The sequence below is a fragment of the Lepisma saccharinum genome, chromosome 2 (assembly GCF_977018435.1).
Source record: "Lepisma saccharinum chromosome 2, izLepSacc3.1, whole genome shotgun sequence".
Classification (NCBI taxonomy): domain Eukaryota; kingdom Metazoa; phylum Arthropoda; class Insecta; order Zygentoma; family Lepismatidae; genus Lepisma; species Lepisma saccharinum.
Window position 1 is genome coordinate 58,838,615 of NC_139230.1, and position 15,955 is coordinate 58,854,569.

At 32.7% G+C, this 15,955-nt stretch overlaps 1 protein-coding gene across 16 annotated transcripts in view; it reads left to right on the forward strand.

Moving 5' to 3' along the window:
- The window catches only part of bt (projectin protein bent), a 486,238-nt gene that overhangs the window by 157,525 nt on the left and 312,758 nt on the right, over positions 1-15,955 (forward strand). For all 16 annotated transcript variants that reach the window (XM_083117398.1, XM_083117403.1, XM_083117397.1 and 13 more), the window contains 3 exons: positions 3,483-3,548; positions 7,451-7,501; positions 11,964-12,014. In XM_083117398.1, coding sequence (XP_082973524.1) covers positions 3,483-3,548; positions 7,451-7,501; positions 11,964-12,014 — 168 coding nt within the window. The remainder of the gene's footprint in view (positions 1-3,482; positions 3,549-7,450; positions 7,502-11,963; positions 12,015-15,955) is intronic.

The following is a 15,955-nucleotide window of genomic DNA, read 5'->3' on the forward strand; positions in this document are numbered from 1 at the left end:
AAAATGCTATACACAAATGTAAGCTATATTTTGTTACAAATTTCCTACTCATGTACTTTTATTGTAAATGTACATCTGCTTATAGTCGCAATATCAATTTTTGTCTTCATTCATATATCCTTTACATGAACACTGAGATTACATGTTTGATTAGTGCACACATTGATATGCTAGAACTGTTAAATTAATTCTCATTTCAATCGTGAAAAAGTTGAAATAAATGGAAAGATTCTGCTGTCATGTTACTGAGGGAAAAACTGTTTTTCTCTTAAAATGACCTTACTTACATTTGTGTTAAATTAAATTTGGAGCTTAATCATATATTAATTTCATGGTTTCTTTACTGTTTTCTTTTGCTTTTTTGCACTCACTTCTATGAATATTTGCTGAGCATTCATTAATTGCATGGCTGCTTTTTTCTTTCTCTATTAAGCTTATTATTCGTGCCTTGACCAGGTTTATCATTGAGTGCATTTTGTATCTGAAAGTGTGCCACGGAAAGGTGTGAAATGAATGAAAATTTAATAAGTTTATGAATATTTGTTGTATTGTGTAAGGAAAAAATAAGCAGTTAGTCAGCAGCAAATTATGATTTTTTTCTTCCTCCATGTCTGTACATGTGCAGCTGCTAATTTCATATTCTGCCAGAAATTGGTCACAGTGATATGCCTTGCATTGTTTCTTTGCAAGTTATAAGTACATTGAGGTTCAACAATTTGATAATTGTAATAAAATAGAATAGACATCTGAAAGAAAATGGATGTCTTATGAATTTGAAATTACTGGGTGGAAATTTCTTAGCATGACTTCAGGATATTTAAATCTGTCAACTTGGGATGTCCTATTTTAAGAGTATTGCTTTTCAAGGAAAGGTGTTTACAGTTACAATACTGTATTCCAGGTTATACATTTTCCCACTCTATGTACAGGATGATTCAAAAGTCCCTTAACACCCCCTATAAAATGTAAAAGAGTTAGGCTGGCTACAAATAGTCATGATAGAAATAAGTTAGGCCTAGGGGGAACCATATTGGTGGGTTTCAAGTAGATATCTGCCATTTTGGTGATCACCATATTGAATTCAACTAAGTTTTTTTTTAAAATGGGAAGGGGGTGATGTGATATATCAAATCTGGCTAGAATTTCATGAGTAATTGAATGGTGAAGGCTTTTTTTCAACCTATCTTTAATCAGGAAAAAGTTATAACTGCTTGATTGTAACAAATGTCTTATTTTCCAGGAGTGAGAAAACAGTGCCAGAATGCATCTAACACATTGGTGGAAGTTCTGGGACATCCTAATCATTGCCTGTCATTGACTGATCCCGTCTCCTGGAACTTTTGGAGTAATTGTGCAACTGTCACATGTAACACTGGATCTTGTTGAGGGTGTCATTGATTAAAATCATTTAGAATGGCACGTGAACTTCTCTACCCAGACAGCAGTATGATCTGGATATGTTCCTCACACGTTAGGAGCATTCTGGCACTGTTTTCTCACACCTGGAAAATGAGACGTTTGTTACAATAATGCAGTCATAACTTTTCCTGATTAATGATAGGTTGATAAAACCTTTACCATTGCATTTCTTGTGAAATTCTAGACTGATTTGATATATCACATCACCCCCTTCCCATTTAAAAAAATTGAGTTGAATCAATATGCCAGCCACCAATATGTCAGATATCTACTTGAAACCCACCAATATGATTCCCCCTAGGCCTGACCTGTTTCTATCATGACCAATTGTACCCAGCCTAACTCCTTTGGGTATTAACCCCACGCCACACACACACGAGCACTTGTAACAGCGTCACACACCCGCGGAGTGTTGCTCCACATCTGTACTTTCAATATTTTTGTTATGTAATATGTTCTTAATATTCATGCTATCACCTTTAAAAATATATTTGAATATTTTGTTACATATTTCACATGTTTGGACTGTACATTTTCCATTTACAGAGTCATTACATTATGTATACAAAGTTATTGATTTAACTCTTCTCTTTTAAGTAAATTTACACTGAAGTTTTTTTTTTAACAATTGTTTATGCTTTACATATAAATGAATATTTGGAAGAGACTAAATACCAGTAATGCTACTAATAATTATCATGGTGATAACAATGATAATAAAACTATTGTAGTAATAGTACAGTCACAGACACTTCTGGGTTGTAACAACACCATTGACTTTCAATTATATCATTACAACCCAGAAGTGTTCGTGACTGTACAAATTAATAACTCATTAACAAAAGTGTGTTACGAGTGTGACACTTTAAAAATGTAGAAGATTCTACTGTGATTTGATTTATCTAATCTACAATTCAGGTATTTTTTTGTTGTTTTTTTCATTAGTTTTATTGGTTTTATATAGAAAGAAGTAAGTATACATTTTTAAAAATGTTTGTTTCCTAAAGAAAATAACTTCAAGAGTCATCATAGCAACTTTAGGTCCACTTATATGTTATGGTTCACTTTTGTGTTTATTATTCACTTATGATTATTATTTCTAATTGCATTAAGATTTAGATGTTTGTGAATGCATAAAATTTGCAGATTTCACTAATAAAAGTTACTATATGCTTCACAGACAAATAAAGTAAAAAAAATTCTGCAATATTAAATACACAGAGGCATGCATGCGGAGCGTCACTCCACTTTCAAACTAATCGACTCACTGCCAACTAGGGACTGAATGTTTATTGTTGTCAGCTGCCCCAGTACCTTCGTAAGAGTGAAGGGGGAAGCTACTGAAAAAGTCTCCTCTCAAACCTGTTTCATTACACTTTATAAAACAAAATTTCCTAATTTCCTCCGCGGTGTGTGTAGTGGAGGGTTAAGGGACTTTTGAATCACCCTGTATCTTATTTTTCTGGTCATAATAGAGGAAAATATTGTAAAATTTTCTCAGATAATACATTTTCACACTTTGCAAGTTATTTAGCCTTTGAAAATATACTCCATTAAGGGGTATGTTTGAACAGTGATGGAGATTTGGCTTGCAAGAGAGAGAATAAAAATTTTCAAGTGTGTTGTGTAACTGTTCTCACTCTATTTTTCTTTTACTATTTAAAATTTATGTGAAGATTGATTTGCTTTATTTAACTTCGCTTCTTGTGCCACTTTTGGCTAATTCACGAAGATGGGGATGAGCAATGATATGATGAAATTAATGAACTCACAAACATCCATGCCCAAGCTGGGACCCCTGGCATCATAGCGCAAAATTTATGTGAAAAAATATACGTAAGAAGATTATTTTTCATAACTTTCATATGCTTAAGCTGGATGCATGGTGTGAATAAATCTCTTCGTACATTCAATCTTATGTGTTTATTATATTCACCAACCATATTTGTGAAAAATGTTTCACTGATGTCTGGTACTTAGTTGAATGTAATCAAACCTATAGTTTATATCACAGTCTCCAACATTTGGACACACTGTACAGATTTTGTTATTTTTACACTCAGAAAAAAGAAGAACCAAAGAAGACACCTGAGAAAAAACCTGACCCTAAAAAGAAAGAACCAGAGAAGGTGAGACTTTCTTCTATCATTGCACTGAACTTGGAAATCTCACTATCATTTAACTAACATTTAAACAACACTCACAAGAGCTAACACACTACTGCCATTCAGTCACAACTTTATATAACAGCATTTTTTTTGGTGTTCAAATGACATTCCATCAGATAACAATTAGCAATGTACATGCATCATAAACCTCTTTATATTATAATGTTCTATGTAACCCTTCACATAATCTTATTCTTCACTAATACATGAATACTTACAACAAAATAATCACATATCCCACCATTGCACAAATAACTTAGAACTTAGTACATTTAGACACAAATAATGGTGTGCAGGATGATTTTTACTTTAGTTGGGCTAAAGCTTTATTCAAAATTTACCAAATTTTATAAAATCAAATCAGACTTGCAGAAATCCTGACCTAGAAATTATTATTAACGGTTCTAGAAAAATTGGATTATCAATGAAAAATTGAGTGTATGCTGGGAAGCAACTTGGAACTTCTTGGAAGTTTCAAGTTATTTCCCAGCAACTACAAACTCTCCATATGGCATGCTAGTTTGACAAGATACAATTATATTTATTCTGAGGTTCTGTTTTTCTTTCACAATTGTGCTTGTGAAACTCATTTTCCCTTATATTTTTGAGTTTCAAGCATCAGGATCTCTTAAGTTACATGTTGCAATAAAAGTAGATTTGGGAATTTCTGGGATTATTTTAACACAATTTGGAATTGGCAATGGTTGTTAAATATAAAGTTTGGAATTTTTTGTTACATCCTGTACTACTATAATTTGATATGGTACTACAAAATAACAAATATAACAGTTTTTTCTTTTCTAAAATCTCTACATTCCTTTTTCGACTACCAATAATTTATTCCATACTCAAACACTACTCTCTATATGTTGACCAAAGTGTATGAGTTATTCATATTTTATTTAACACATAACGTGAAATATAATAAATTGTTTTTACATATTAATCTTGGCAGCAAATTGTCATGATCACTACCAAGAATGTTTTGGACTTTAATATTTGAAGTTATGATATGAAACAAAATACAGTTTTATATTTTTATGTTGATAAACAATGTAATGAAGATGCGAATATACTCACATTGATGGAAAAGTGTGGATATACTGAGAAATATAGCAAATAAAAGTTTATAAATTTAAACACAATTATTCAGAGAGTATATTTTCCCTTGTCAGCTCCACTTTTACTTTTAATTGAAAGAATGTGTTTTATATTGTTTGGCTGTATGTGTTAGAGGATGTGTGCATGGCTCAAATAAATGAATTTAAAATCAATACATTGATACATACTGATACCAATACTATTATGGGTCATTCCATACCAAATGGTCCAAAGAATCAATAATGGGTTGCTTGACCATCTTTAAAAAAAACATTTTTTGTTGTTATAACCCCTATGTAAGGGTAGTTCAAATCAGGCATTAATTTTCTAAAACTTGGCTTCGTTTGAATATCCTTTGAGTTTGTTCCATGACTTGTGGCATTTTTGACCTTTGCAGACAGTTGCAATAATTATGATAATTCAGTTCTGAGAAAGGATTGAAAGTTAGGGTAAGAAACATTGTTTTCAGTACATTTTAAGCTACATTTTATGTTCTGTACCTTCACTATCTCTATTGCAAATGGCTGAAATTTAGGGCCAAAACTCATATTCAATTTTGAATAAAAATAAAAAAAAAAATATGAAAATGGTCGAGTGACCAGTGCTGGACCACTTGGTATGGATTGACCCTTACCAATTCCCACCAATGCTTGAAAATTATAACAATATTTTTTTTTCAAAATATTAATTAATATTGGTGGGTGTGTATATCACTCCAATTATAAGCATGAATTTACCAGAGTTTTGCTTTAAAATGTTAAAAAATTTCATCAGACTATAAGATTACCTGTTATATGTAATCACAAAATACAGTTATTTGACGTAATATTGGTACAAAATCAATGGAAATTTCGAATTTTGCATAACTTACAGGATAATTAGACACTTTGCAAGTATGGCGTGGCATTTTGCAGACCCTGTGAATGATCAAAATGCCAGAAAAGTATCGGTGTGCATCGTTAAATTAAACACAGCCAATACATTCCAATACAGATATTACTGATATCGGCTGATACCCATACATACACATTGGCATCAGTATTGGTTCAGCCCTAATAAAGATAAATTCAAAATGTATTTCTATTTTGTTCACAAGAATTCAAAATCATATATTTTATATCCTGTATCTTATTACATAATGTAATTTTTTTAAGAAAAAGTAAAATCACAGTTCATTTTTATGGAATTTCACACTGAAGTAATAAACACATGGCATACCACCTGGGATTAGAGTGACATGCCATTTGAGAATAAATGATAATAAATAAATGCAATATTTCCTACCAGAGTGACTACTGCACATATAGCTTGCTTAGGTGACATTCAGGCTATGTTCCTGGAATGTGCATCATGTTGATTCAGCCTGTTTGTCACATGAGTCCAGAGAATATTTTTTCCAGAGTGGATAGGAAATAGCTATCAGGCACATACAGTTTGTGGTGAAGTGTCAGTTGTCACTTTGCTACCTGTTGCTTGTAATTTTGGTGTGAGGTTTCCCTTAAACCCTCTTGATTCTTAAAGGCTAATTGGGTTTGTAATGCAATTCTGTGGGAACAAACCACAATATCTCCTTATTACAAGTTTCTAAACATAACTGCTATTTTCAACCATCTGTTGTTCCTTTCTATAGTAGGGGTGGCATAAAAATCCAAATCTGCCACATGCCCGACCCTGTGGCCGAGTGGTTAGCACATCGCGCTGCGACGCCAAGGGTCCCAGGTTCGAATCCCGGTCGGGCTTGGTTGTTTGTGAATGTCCATTCATCAATTTCATCATTTCATCACTCATCCCCATCTTCGCAAATTAGCCAAGATGCACAAAACGTGAAGTAAAATAATCTAAATCAATCAATCAATCAAACCAATCTGCCACCCGTGCTGTATCTTGGCCACCTATGCTGTATCTGAAATTTTCTCAATAAATAAATAAATCTGAACACAATCATGAATCTGCTATCCAAATCTTGCATCTGATATCTGAATCTTCAGTATCAAAATTTGTTAATTTTTTCCCCACCTATTGCCTAGATGCTACAACAAAACCATACATGCATACATAATGGGTGATTCTTTAAATTGTGCTATAGGCCACATTTGAACTTGTGTTTGACATATTAGCTTTTACATGTGTTCATAATTCCCTGATGATGAGAGCAATGTATGCGCTCGAAATGTTGGAAACTAATGCCAATTTAACCTGGCTGGTAACCCGAGAACACTTGTTCGAATCACATCACCAGGAAAGCTACAATTCCTAGCTTTTACATGATTATGTTTATTCGTACATGTAATATCATTTTGAGTAGGCACAATTAAGAAATAAACTGCATTGTTTCATTTGAAAATAACTGAAGGTTTGTATTTTTACATTCTCTGAGCTCTTTACATCTGTAGTAAAATGTAATCATGTTGCATATTGGTAAAAGGACTGAATTTGTCAGTAAGTTACTGTGATCTCTTTCTTAGCTTTATATGACTCAAGAAGGTATTTAATGGAATGGAAATCCTTTATTGATTTACTGAATAACTGCTGACACAAATATTTTGCACAGAATGTTAAATCTTAAACAACTTTATTTGGAAGACAAGTATTATGGAAAAAAAAATGTATTTAAATTTGAAAAATGGGAGGAGTGGAGTAATTTCTGTCAATTTTCCAACCATAATATGGTGAAAGAATGACATGTTAGGCAATTCTAAATGTGTGTTGTGATATTGTACAAAATAGTTTGGACAGAAGTCAAGAAATATTCTGTACTTTAGGAAGCACCTGCTCAACATGAAAATGGTCCAGTGGAGGAAGAAAGTCCTAAGGTAAAAATAAAAAGCAATATATCGTTTGATGTAACATACTTACCTTGTTTGTTTATTAAATTCAGTTGTAGAATTCATCAGCTTGCTTCAAATGCTTTGAACTATTTACAAACTGGATTTTTACAGCAACATATTTAGCCAATATAATAATTTGCATTTAGCACATGCTATACCAGGATGTAATTAATATGTGCTATTGCATTGTTTTGTGCCTTTCAGCATTCTGTGTTAGTTAATATACTTCAGTTTCATTATCTGCTTTCTACTTTTTAAATATAACATAGTTGATTATTTCACTTGAAGCTTAACGGTGCCAAGGCTGTTGCATTTTGCTTTCTACGTCATAATATCTGCTGTACTATTTTCTAGAATTCTAGGCTATTTTTAACATATTTGCACTTCTTTGTAACCCTCTAAGGAGGTCTATGTTTTTCTCTGTATTTTGCTTTCCAAACTGAAATTAACTTTTCTTCATGTTATGCATGAAGTCTTATTGTAGCTACTGGCAAATAATTTATTTTGTAGAAATTTTTCAATTACTACATTTGTTATTATTTTGGGGCCATATTTTATTAGAGTTATGAAGTATTAATTTATTCTCATTGTGTATAGATTAGAAATGTAATTTCAGTATGTTCCTGTATTGTGTTTTGTGTTGAACAATTTAGCGTAAAATGTTAAGGCTTTTATTGCGTTTGATTTAGATGATTTCTCCACATTTGGTTCTCATTATATTTGCACATTAATTTATGTTACATTCCTCAAAACACTGAGCAGTATGCAAAAATAATTGTAAGATTTAGAAATATAATATTATTCTTTATAATTGTGGTCTTTATGAAATACAATAAAACAACGGAACACATTAAAAATAAAATGCCTTTTTCATGTACCAGGCTACTGATAGTAAAAAGGCTGATTCTTTGCAAATATAACTTCGTTTAAAACCATATTACTTCTTGTGGAATGTAAGGTAGCCAGTTCACTCTATGAAATTAGGAAAGCAAAATTATTCTTTCAATTAGATTTTTCTCATGGTGTGTGGTTTTAAAATAATTGTGAAGAAAATATGAAAGGATGTGTATACATTCCCTTCCTATCTGTCTGTAGAAACTATATCTTTTCATTGGGTGATTTTTATGGTTCACTTCTACATAAAAATATATTTTAGTGGATTGTATAGTGTTAATTGGGAAATTGCAGAATGACTATGCTTCCAGCTCAGTACTCTGCATACTGTGTAAATATTTAAATTACAAATAGCAGGGGAAATAAACTGAATTTCAAATGTTTTCCAAGGTAATGGAAGACATTGTACATGAACATGTTAGTTGGAATGCATGTCTGTATAGATTAGATGAAACAATTTAGCACTTCTTACTTTTGAATTTCTTTTGAAACCAACGTTTCAACTTTATAATAGTGGCCAATTAAAAGATAAAAATGAGGTTCTATTGCAGTCAACATGATTTATCGTAACATGAAAGAAGTAATATTAGTTTACTGCTAACCATTAATGTGCAGATCCAATGCAAAATATTGAGCATTCAGCTCAGACCTTGAGTTATGTATCGAGTCTTGAATCATTGCAGGTGATCAAATTAGTTTGATAGATTTTGTTGTAGGAAATGAAACTGTGTATTTATCAGTATCAGTGTACATGAAAAATCCTTTAATTTTGATTAGAGCAAAATAAAAGAAAGACAGAAGTGTGGAAGTAAGTTACCATAGCCATTGTCTCTATGTATTCTGTGTTGGATGGTGTTTTAAGTCCACTTTATGCACAGTAAGGCTAATCGGGACTGGACCTACAGTTTAAAGTGGGATCCGAACCACTATTGCCTGCACCAGGTATCGAACCTGGGACCCCTTGTATTCTGTGTTGGATTCCATGTGTATGTGGTAGGTCAGTGATGTGCAAGTTATCCGTCCTCTTGGTCACCTATTACAAAGCCACCCAGGAGTCAGCCTCCCCAATAGTATAAACTATAGGTTCATTCCCGATTAGCATATGTGAGCATAAAGTGGACTTAAAATCTCCAACACAGGATTTAGGTTAAGTCTTACATCTTGGTTTAGATTCTGCTTTTCCCCTTAAAGAGTTATTGCCTTTCTAAATAATGTAGCCCATGTACTACTGGATGATGATTATTTTCTATGTGCATAAGCTGATTCTCTGCCACGATAAAGATAGAAATTTTAAATGTTGCTTTCATGCTCTCTACAGTGCTGTTGTATTGTAAGCATTTGCAAGCTTTAAGATAAACTCGGGGTGTTTTCAGCTCTACATTTTTCATGAGGTTGCATAGTAGGTTTCTTATTTTTGGTGGTGGTTTGCAGACAGTCTTATTTGGATAAGATGGGTCTAAACTCTAGAAAGGCTTGCTTGTCTAGATTCTTTGGTGTTCCCTGTTGCTGAACATTACTGTATTTAGCATTTTGTTAATACTGTTGCCTGAGTAATCACTCTGCTTCAAGATGCTTTATTTTGTCTTGGAAGATGTTCTGCATCACTGATGGAGATGACTCAGTGATAGAAAGTAGACAGTGCAGCTCCTACAAACTTGACAAAGTTGGACCTTCCTCACAACCTTGACAAGGTGTGAAGAGGTGTGTGTCCCCCACATGTACCTTCGATGTAGCCAGTTCTTGTAAGGACACCCATGTGGAAAGGACTGCAGTGGTTGGTGCAGAATTGACTTTTGTAGGGAAAATTCAGAGGGGAGGACCATGGGTGGAGGGGGCAGCTGAAACACAAAAATGCAGCAACATCACAAACCTAGCCCTGAGCTATGTTCCCTCTCCATCTGTTTGGAGAAGTAGGGGAGGTACTGTTGAGAGTTTTGGACATTTACCAGGTAAAAAAAAAAAACAGGACTTTCCTGCAGATTGTTGCAATGAATGATTTATGAAAGCTACTGCCATCAAGGTACAGATCAGTTTGTGAAGAAGAGAGTGGCTGGAATTTCTGAAAGCTCTCTCAGAAACCTTTCTTGAACTCCCTGTTAAATAACTCAACAGTGTTGTCACCAGGAAAGCCTAATGAGGTATTGTGAACATAATTCTATTCTCAGATAATGCAGGTATAAATGATACATTTCAACCATGAAGTTTTTATGTGAATTAGAGATAATTGATAATCATTGCAGTTAAAGTGGAGACAGAAATGCTACTCCTTTTTTAGAGTATTACAGTTTCTGTAAATAATATATAACAGATTCACTTATGGCATAATGGTGAACATGTTCATACATACGTTGCTCCCTAATATCTACAGGTGTTATCTTTCCAAATTAGTGTGTCATAGACACTACATACTTGTCAATGATTAAAGTCTGTCACCCAAACCTTCTAAATCAAAACTGTGCTTTTTATTCAACAAATCCTTCACAAATTTCACAAATAAATATACTATTGATGAAATTCCCTCTTGTTATTATCTGGGTAAGGTCTGGAGAAGATTCTGAACTTTTGAGAGTCCTTGAAGATGACTGATTTTAGCTTTCAAAAGGTTGGAATCCTTAACAGAACTCACTTGGTTGCTAACCCAAGTGAACTTTATCATTCATCAAGAAGAACACCTCAAAACATGCTTTTAATATCTTATTAATACCAATGAGACAAACAGCAAGAAATAGGTTATTTTAGTTGTATGATATTTCAACATTTGCCTAATTATAATATTAAATTTTTATAATTTCATGCATACAAAGACAAATAAAATGAGACAATTAAAATTTGCAATTTTATAAGGTCTCATCTGCTGTAGATTACATTAAAGAAGTTGCAATCAGATAATTTATTTCAATTAACATTTGCACAAAGAGGAGATATGTCTACTGGTAAATACTATTCTCTAAAATATTTGTTATAGCCTTGTGTTCATGTAGATATTCTTTAACCCTTTGGATCACATGTACAGAATGTGCATATGGATATAAAAGTATATTTTATCATGTAAGTATGTACGTAATCTTTGTTGTAGATTTGCACAGTTTTCATCCCCTTTTCTTTGCAATCCCTCTCTGTGTATATGTGTATGTTGTGTGTGTGTGCATATGTACAAAATTATGTTGCTATGAGAGTAATTACTTTGTTAAGATTGAATAGTTTGCTCTTGTTCAAGTTCTTGAATTTTTTGACACCCTTCATTATTGTAGTATTTTCCTTTGTATGTAGCCAATAATGAAAAAAATATACAATATTTTCCATTACTTTTTGTGATTTGTTAGCACAGATATTTAGAAGAATTTTCACCTGTTTATTGTTTGTACTGTTGTAGTACCTTTTCAATTTGATGTGCTTGTGCATTCAGTGGTTGAACCACATCAGCACACAAGATATGAACCTTTAGTTACATTGTTGTTGTGTACTAGTTTTATAGAAACAAGTGTATTTTGCTTCATTGCTTGTTAGTTTTGATTTTGCCTGATATCAATTCCCATATCACTTTTATATGTAGATAGAGGAACCAACAAAGAAAGAGCCACTTGGAAGAAGACCCTCTCAAAAGGTAAAGAATTTCTCTATTATTTTAAAAAAGACATATTTGTTGTATAGTTTTGCATGATTTGCTTTATTTTTCTGTCTAGTTACATAGAAAAATGGAATTCAGAGGTTAGAAAAGTGATATTGTCATACATACAGGGTGTCCGAAAAGTCCCGCACCATAGGCAAAATGGTAAAAAAATAATGTTGACTCATCTTTGCACAAGAATCAAGGACGTATGCGAAGCCATTGGCCCAGATTATGTCCTCCATGTGCTCAACAATTTCCAATTCCACCTACAAACATGTGTGGAACTCAACGGAGAGCCCATTGAACAAATACTGTGATTTTGCCTATGGTGTGGGACTTTTCGGACACTCTGTATAGTATCACTTACAAGATGGAAGAATCTGATTAAAAAATAACAATCATCATTTGTCAACCTTTACATCACCATTTGATTTACTCTTTATTTTTGTTCCTGGAATTTACTCATGATGTGAAAATTCAAGGTGCAAAACATTGTTGGTATATGTCAAGAGGTGATTTGTTAATTTGCTCTTCGTCAAGAAAAATGCATTATATTTAAGAACATCAAATTCACTTTAAGTTAGAGCCACAAGGAATTATTGCTAGGATCAAGAGAACTTTAGAGAGGAAAAATAATGTAGCACCAGTGTTTGAGAGTAATAGTACAAAATAAATTCTATATAGAATGACCAAAACTACAACAAAAAAAAAAAACAGAACAGATAGTGATTGGATTGGACGATCTCTGAGGGGAAAATTCTCACCTCCTCATATCTTCCATTCTAGCACATGCATTTTGTTCCACATTGCTGTAACTCCAGAACAACTTACCCTATGGATATTTACATTTTTTTGGTCACTGCCATCATATGTAGAAGCTATTCTTAAATAATAATTCACCTGAATTATTTAAGTCAGTGCATGGCTCCAAAAATCTGTTAGTATTCTCCTTTGGTACCAATTCTTTGAGCTGGTACTGATGTCAATATATTGATATTGGCCAATACCATTGGCATCATTGTCAGATAGTATCAGTTCAAACTTAATCACCAGTACTTTTCTGTAGTTTGAGTATTTCTCTGGGTCTGAAAAAATGTGATGTGACATTTTTGTGCAGTCTAATTTTCCTGGAAAGGATGCAAAATTTGAATATTTGTTATCCGAATAACTGGATTTTTGTGATAGAATAACAGATATTTTAATATTCCAGTATAATTCTTTGAATATCTTAAAGGAAAATTCTTGCAAATTAATGCAAGGAATTTAATGTATTGCTTATTTATTAATATCAACCAATATTTTGGACATCATATAATTGTTGCAATGTTCAAGCATCAGTATCAGTATTGGTGAGATTAATTTGTATAAATGAAGTTAAAACAACATACCTTATTGTGGTATGTTTTGTATTCATTCAATGTTTTAACCAAGCATTGGCCCTCTCAGGAAGCAGCAGGAAATTCTTGAGATAAAATTTCATGGAATTAAAAAGTTAAAATGTTAAAGTTAGAAAGGTAAAAAAGGATTAAACCAGGGCACAATGTGTCAGCCTCATAACATCTAACCATCTTTCACTAAGAAAATTTCCCTCACTGTAAGTACAACAAAGTACAGGAACATTACTGTGGAACATTTCCAGTAAAACTTTATCTGGGAGTCAGATGATGTTGCAATCACAGCTTTAATCTGTTCACTCTGAATAATGCTTACACATTGTCTCCTAGTTTTATCCATTTTCCCTTTTTAACATGAACATTTTAACCTGTTAATACATTGGAAATTTATCTGAAGAATTTTCTACTGCTTCCTGAAGAATGCCATTTTCTGGATACCATTTTTTGGTTGAAATGTTCAATGAATACAAAAAACACCACAATTAGATATGTTGTTTTAATTTTATTTTTACAAATTAGTGATGTGAATGTTTTAAGGTGAACTATTGTGAAGAACTTTAGAGTGGTGAGAGTATCGGCATCAGTATCACTATCAGTTCAAAGTGATATTGGCTCAGCCCTGGAGAAATAATTGCAATAAATTTTTAATACATACATATAAGTTATATGATATAACACCTACATATATGCTGATTGAATAATAAGTATCCAAAAATAAAATATTATCCTATAAAACTGATTTATTGCATAGTCTTTATAAATATATCATTTTAAGTACAACTGTCAAAAGATGGTTTTAGCAGAAATTTTTCAGTAGCTTCAATTAGTAGTGTTCTGGTGCCTTGGAAACTATCCTGGCAATATTCAGCTTCTTTCCACATAATTTCAAGCAAGCTCTATGTAACTGTAGCCACAGCGTCTTCTATGCTTTATTTATGCTCAAGGTTTTTTATCTTTACCTGGTAAACAGTGGTTGAAAATAGCCCACAAAGCAAACTAATCCAGAGAGGTTAAATTTGGCAAGGACTTTCTTTTGGGCAGCTTTCATGCTCCATGCTTCCTACTGTCTGGAAGCTCAGTGCATGCTTCCCGTTTTAAAGCCTGTTAAAGAAAATTCAACTCTTCACATTTGCTAACCTTGTTCACACATCTCTCAGGTTCTAAAATTATTAGCATGCAGTGGGCTTCCAAGAAGCAAGTAGCTTGCAGGAGTTTGCTTTAATAATGACACTGAATGAATTGATGATAAAATATATTTAGAGATACCAATACTGATATTCAACTGTTCTAATATAAAATTTCAGATTACCCCTGAAGCACATTAAAGGCTCATTCATCCTTTTAATATACGTAACTCTGTGTTAACAATGGGTTTCTGCCTTAGAAAAAGAATCTGCATATTTAGACATTTACTTTACTAAACCAGGGTACATGAATTATGTTCACATTTATTACAAAATAACACTAAATGACAAGCTACTTATAGAGATACTAGATTGCTAAACTTATTGGCAATATTTCTGATAAACTGATGCACTGATATGCCTATATAGGTACAGATTAATTGAAGGGCTCGGGTGTAAAACATGGTAAGTGACATTTTGGTTATTTTTGAGTTACAAAGTAAAATGTGCCATCCTTCAATTTTCGAGTGAAATTTCTATATCATACAATTTGCATTGGACTCAGTGAAGCCTTCTGAAATCGGTAAACACAACACGAAAACAATTTATCTACAGTATAGCTTCTAATAACCTCTTTTCTTAATGAACTCAGAAATCAACAAAATGTCACTTACCATGTTTTACACCCGAGCCCTTCAATTGTCACCCTATTTGTATTGATCGATATAGTTCATCAATTTATTGGTAAAATTGCTGATAAGTTTACCAATCCAAATGATGGGATGATAATATTCTACTTGTCCATAAATAAAGGCAACCAACATTATCTGGGAAAAGAAGATAAAGGAGAAAAGATAATTGGGTGAGTTTCGTACATAACAAGAGCATAAACTGCTGGTGAAGTATGATCAGGACAGACAGAGTAAGATCTGATGTAATAGCATGTTATTTATGCTGATTCTTCCAAGGGAGTCAGGTCTCATCACTGTGAGAAAGAATGTTGTTATCTTCTCAGTTGTGAATTCACAATTTTAACTGTACATACCAAGTGCCATGAAACTGTCAAATTATTTTCACATAAATATTTGTGAATATAAAAAAAAATATTTTTCCTTCATGCACATCTTTTCAATTCTGTCTTTAGCATTAGCTAATTACCTTATTTTTAAAAAAAATTCTGAATGTTACCCACTTAAGTGTTTTTCTCATAAATGTAATTATAGCTGTATACCATATTTCTAAAAAAAAAACTTCTTGATAATATAGTATATATGAGTGTTTAAAAGGCAATGTATCAACAAATCAAGGGACTTATTTTAGAATCTATTTTGAACCCAGGCAGCTGTATATTTATAAACAGAAAAGTGTAGTTAGACAAAACACAAAATGTTCATGGACAGCATCCAGGAATCTGAAG